The following is a 5,831-nucleotide window of genomic DNA, read 5'->3' as shown; positions in this document are numbered from 1 at the left end:
TGTCATTAGTAATATAGGTATTATGACAAAATAATGAAATACCACATTAAGTATGACAAAGAGGATATATAGTGATTAAAAAAAATATTGTCATAATATTTTATCATAACAAAGAAACCCATACGAAATATAGCGAAGAAAAATATTTTTATCATAATATTTTATCACAAATTTTTGGTGCCAAAAGGTAAATTGTTTATTGTGACAATCGTATTTTGTCATAAAACATTTTAGTCATTATATTTAGTTATACATGCTATAACTACAAATTATTTTGTCACAAAAAAATTTATTTATTATTAAAAAAAAATTATCATAATATATGCTGAAATAGAGGTATTAATGACAAAATATTTGAGTCAAAATTTAAGCGCCGAAATAAATTGTTTATCGTGACAAATATATTTGTCATCAAAAACTTTAGTCACTATATTTAGTAATACATATTATAATCACAAACAAATTTATCATAAAAGAATTATTTATCATTACAAAAAAAAAAGGTCAATTGTAAATTTTAAAATCAAGGTATCAGTGACAAAATATTTGAGTCAAATTAAATATGATATTTTGTGACAAAAATTTGCTAAAAAAACATAATTAATATGCATACAACTATTTGTCAATCCTCTTGACACAAGAATAATTAAAAACAAGAATTAAGTAACAAAAATTGAATTAAAAATGATTTCGAGTCAAGGATTGCATTTAGAAGTACTCATCTCCAAACGATGATCTTTTTTAATTATACTATTTGGACCCATTACAAGTCTTCTAAATGTTGGCAGTTAAACTTGGGGTGTTACTTTAGAAATTATTTAACACAAGAATAATTACGAACAAGAATTAAGTAACAAAAATTGAATTAAAAATGATTTCGATTCAAGGATTGCATTTAGAAGTACTCATCTCCAAACGATGATCTTTTTCAGTAATGCTATTTGGGCCCATTACAAGTCTTTCTAAATATTGGCAATTAAAGTCGATGTGTGGCCTTTATGGGCCTGATAAAAACATAAGGGAATTTCGATATTTCATCTCTAGCAATCACATATATTGTGTTTAATGACGTTCGTCACATTAGGCACGTTCAATAATTATGTCATTAAGTATATGAATTGTGAAAAATTTAATTTTTATTTCAAAAATTTAAAATTATTTTCTTATCTAATCGTGTATAAATTATCTTATTGCAAGAAAACAATTTACTAGAATAATTTATTTTTCAAAAATTTCCCAAATTATAAATATTTTTCAAAAGAATTATTAATGACATCCTAGAACATCCTTAATTTTATTTGTCACCAATTCTTTAAAAAAAAAATTCAAAATAACCTTTAAATGGTTTTTTTTTTTTTTTTAAGTGAATCAAAATTAAAAATTAATAGTAATTATTACTGTAAATAAACATTTTCATTTTTAATTAAAAACTTAAAACATAAAATAAAATAAAATAAAATAAAGCCAATCGCTTTCGTGCACCTTTAGATTTCTTAGGGTCCACTTAAGAGTTTCATCGTAACGGTTATGAGCGTAAACCACCGTAGCAATTTTGAGGGTAAACCACCATAGCTGTTTTTAGTTGCGGTTTTTAAAATACCTAACCTGTGCTTGAGAGTTTATTTTCAAACAGTTCTGACAGTTTTTTAAAATGATAAATTTACATATATACCCATAAATTTTATACCAACTTCAACCAGTACTTGAAAGTTTTGTTTTTTCAATTACAAGATATGAGTTCTTTATTTGTTTTCTACTTATTAGCATTTTATAACTTCAAATGTGATAAAGTCTCCTTATTCTTCTTCGTCATTCTTTGCAGCATCTAGAATGATTGAAAAATTGTAGCTCTATTTTTTCAAGAAAGCATCTAGAAATGAGATTTTAATATATAATTTTTATGATTGTTTAAAATTATTTTATATTTAATATATTTGAAGACGCGTATAATATAGTTAATTTTTTTTGATATAATAAGGTATTTGTGAAATAAAATTTTAAAACCAATCAAAATATTCAAATTTAGAGTATTTTATAAATCTCTCAAAAAAAACACTATATAGAGTTTTTTTAACCTATTAAAACCAATGTATAAAAAAAAATTATATATGAGAAGTAATAGATTTAGAATACCTGTGAACGAATCTAATTAAAAACCCCTCGAAACCGGAGAAAGAAAAAAAAAAATCCCTCCGAATCAGACCCTTGGAAAGCGAGGAAGAGAAGAAGGGTTTTTGTTGAGGAACCTTCCCATTTCCCCTTTAACCTTTCTTTTTTCCGCATCCCTCTCAATTTTCCCCATTTTCTTTCTTTATTCCTTTTGCTCTAATTTTGATCTCGTCCTCGTGGCCACCACCGGAAACAAAAACATCAATGCCAGATTGGTTAGCTTTTCATAATTTTGACTTGTTTCATTTCTTTATTTTGGTTGATTCTTAGATGGGTCAGGGTCAATTGTTTGGCATTTTGTTTTGATGATTTTTTTGTGGTTTTTTAGGCGAACTTTGATGTGGGTTTATTATAATTTTTCAGAATTATGATCGGAATTCTGCATGTTCTGATGTGGGTTTACTTTGTAAATTGGTATCAATTGTTTGTGCTTAATTTTGATGGAAAATTCTGATGTGGGTTTGCTTTGAAATTTAATTTTGATTCAGCAAAATTCATATAACAATTATGTTTATTCATTAATTGCTAATCATAAAGTTTATTTTATCATTTATCTTTTTAGTTTGTTTATGGTGATGTGTTGTTATGAGTTTTCATGTTTAATTAAATGTTTGATTAACATGATGGCTACTAATATTGAATGGATTTTAGGGCAAGTTACATTTTGGCTCTGTTTCATTTGCAAAATAATTCATGTGGGTTTGCTTCGAAAAGTAGTATTGCTTCCTTGTGCTGAATTATGATGTAACATTGTGATGTGGTCTTGATTTGGAATTGTGTTTCATTCATTAGTTGCTGGTGCTAGTGTTGTTTAGAACTTTGATGTTTAATTGTATGTTTTACCATGTTTTGATGTATTCTTTGTATTTATTTTTCTGAAATTTGGTTTTGATTGATGTTTGTTTGTGCTTTATGCTTTAGGTGTTGCTTGGAGATGTTGGAGCTGGAAAGTTTAGTCTTGTGTTGCGCTTTGTTAAAGAGCAATTTGTTGAATTTAAGGTATTTTGGATGACTTATAATTGCTAGTGAACCTTCCCCTTTTGGTTTCAAGAGTTTGATTTTTTTATATAATTTTTGTAGGAATCGACTATAGGTGCTGCCTTTTTCTCACAAACATTGGCTGTACATGATGCCACGGTAAAGTTTGAGATTTGGGATACAACAGATCAAGAGAGGTACCATAGCTTGGCACCAATGTACTACAAAGGAGCTTCTGCCGCCATTATTGTCTATGATATAACAAATCAGGCAAGAGTCTACCAATGAATTTATTTCCCATTAAGATATGGAATCTTTGAACTCCTCATTGTTAAAAATTTAAGGTGTAAGACCTATAGAAAAGAGCTTTGTAATCCTTGAGACTTGAGGAGTTGAGTCTCGGGGATTAAGCCTCTTATCTCCCGTCTAACTTGGTTAAAAGGAACTAGATATGAGAGATGAAATACAGAGCTATGTACCTCTATTTTATGATTCAAGGTGGTGATCCTACTGGTACTAGAAAAGGAGGTGAATTTATATGGGGAAAGCCCTTCAAAGATGAAGTGAACTCCAAGTTGCTTCACTCTGGAAGGGGTGTTGTTAGTATGGAAAACAGTGGTCCGCACACAAATGGTTCCCAGTTCATTTTGTATAAATCTGCAAATCATTTAAACTTCAAACATACAGTTTTTGGAGGAGTTGTTGACGGTTTGACTGCATTGGTAGTGATGGAGAAGGTTCCTGTTGATGACAATGATCGACCTACGGTGAGTTCTTTGTTTAGCATTAATCTCTCCAAAACTACATATATTTTAAACCTGTATCTAATTTTTACTGCTTTCTATTTTACAATTAAATGGTATTCCCTGATTAATGATAGATGTAGTGTGTATTTAGCATATGATCTTTTTGGGAAGCAAGACTTTCTGTTTATATTAGTCCTCTATGCCTTTTGAATTTTGGTGAATGTTGTGTTAGGAATCAGTATATTATTTGGTAACATATGTTATCTGGAAGGTTGAGCATCAAACTGGCTTCAACTTAACTCAAAAGCTGCATATCTAGAAATACAAAGTTCATGATTTATCAGAAGTTGCGTATCTAGAAATACAAAGTTCATGATTTATATGAAGATACTTTAGTATGTTCTGATCAAATTAGTTGTTGGACTCTGCCTTGATTATAAAATTAGTTGACTTAAATTAACTTATTCAATCCTGCCCTCATTATATGTTGTTTTCCTCTCATTTGTGTAGGAGGAGATTAAGATAACCAGCGTAACACTATTTGTCAATCCTTACTCAGAACCAAATGAAGAAAAGGAAGAGAAGGCCAAAGAAGAGGAAAATGCTGGGGATGAAGATAAAGTTCGTTTCGGGACTCTTGTAAATATCAGTTGCCTTTAGAAATCGTCATTATTGAGATGACAAAAAATATTTGTCACACCTATATTATTTTGACAATAAAAAATTTGTCATATAAAAATATTTATATTAAAAATTATTTGTCATGCTATTAAATATTTAAAAAAATTATTTCTGTCACTATATAATTTTTGACAAAAAAACATTGCCATATAAACAAACATGTGACAAAATAAATGTTGTCACAATAAAGTTAATGGCAAATAAATTTGTGTCACTGTTAAAATTATGAGAAAATAATTTAGTCATTACTCATAATTTTGACAAAATCAATTTTGTCATAGTATATTATTTTCTCATTATAAAGTTTCTCATTTGGTTTTTAAATGTAAATCAATTATGACAAAATATTAAAAATTGTCTTTTACTGTTATCAATAATTTATTATAATAAATTAGATTAAAGTGACAAATTACTATTGTCAGTTGTCACAATAAATAATTAGACTATGGTGACTAAACGTTTTTTTGTCACTATACACTTAAGAGTACGAGTTTAATGTGACCAATCTGATGACTAGTACAATTTCTCACATTAGTGAAATGGTCATAATTTTGATATTTATAGTAACCAATTATTTTGTTGTGAGAAGCTTAATTCTTGTAGTGGATGGAGGGGACTCAACATGGTCAATTTGGATCATGTCTTCACTCTCATTTGTTCTTGTGCTGATAGCCTGTGATATGTCAACTATATAACAAACTCAAAAAAAGAAAATGTATAGTAATGAGTTTTTGAATTAACCTCATCTGATTTGGATGATTTATTGGAATGCTTCTTGTTCTTGAATACTTTTGGCTTCTTAAGACCCACTTTTTGTCCTGTAGTTTTCATTGTTGAAACAACCGCTACAAATTTCTTCCGACCTCCTTCTGTTGCAGTCTTTATATCGGCACTAATCTCTTTCACAAACTTCTCCATAGCCACGAAATGTAGTTTAATTAATTTTTCATTCTTTTCTCCTTTATGTCAGACTAATACATTTTGTGCTTCTCTCATTTTGTGCAAAGTAGAACTAAATCATTGCCATTTTCTTCAATATTGTCACCTCTTATAACTTCACTCACCCAGTGAGACCCATCAAAGAAAGATTCATTTTTCTGGCACAGAAATAGAAAATTCCAATTTCAGGTTAGGTTGAAGAAGACTTGGTCAGAGTGTGAGTTCAAACTTGAGAAGGAATATGTGGTCATCAAGCTAGGCAATAGGATAAGACCCCATTGGAAAAATGAAATAGGTGAAAGATGAACAGAACTCAAC

The 5,831-nt window shown here is 29.0% G+C and overlaps 1 protein-coding gene across 1 annotated transcript; it reads left to right on the top strand.

Moving 5' to 3' along the window:
* Window positions 1-1,527: 1,527 nt before the first annotated feature.
* LOC116110763 (ras-related protein RABF2a-like) lies at window positions 1,528-3,435 on the top strand. The gene is made up of 4 exons (XM_031396982.1): window positions 1,528-1,533; window positions 2,202-2,384; window positions 3,091-3,168; window positions 3,250-3,435. The coding sequence occupies exons 1-4, from the start codon at window positions 1,528-1,530 to the stop codon at window positions 3,433-3,435; spliced, it is 453 nt and encodes a 150-aa protein (XP_031252842.1).
* Window positions 3,436-5,831: the final 2,396 nt, after the last annotated feature.

Source organism: Pistacia vera, unplaced genomic scaffold, assembly GCF_008641045.1.
Source record: "Pistacia vera cultivar Batoury unplaced genomic scaffold, PisVer_v2 Contig613, whole genome shotgun sequence".
In the NCBI taxonomy this organism is placed as follows: domain Eukaryota; kingdom Viridiplantae; phylum Streptophyta; class Magnoliopsida; order Sapindales; family Anacardiaceae; genus Pistacia; species Pistacia vera.
Note: the sequence above shows the minus strand (reverse complement) of the source record. Positions and strands in the feature narration are given on the sequence as shown.

Coding starts and splice junctions, on each gene's coding strand:
- LOC116110763 (XM_031396982.1), top strand. Junction 2,385..3,090: donor AAAACATCAATGCCAGATTG/GTTAGCTTTTCA, acceptor TTTATGCTTTAG/GTGTTGCTTGGAGATGTTGG. Junction 3,169..3,249: donor AGCAATTTGTTGAATTTAAG/GTATTTTGGATG, acceptor TAATTTTTGTAG/GAATCGACTATAGGTGCTGC.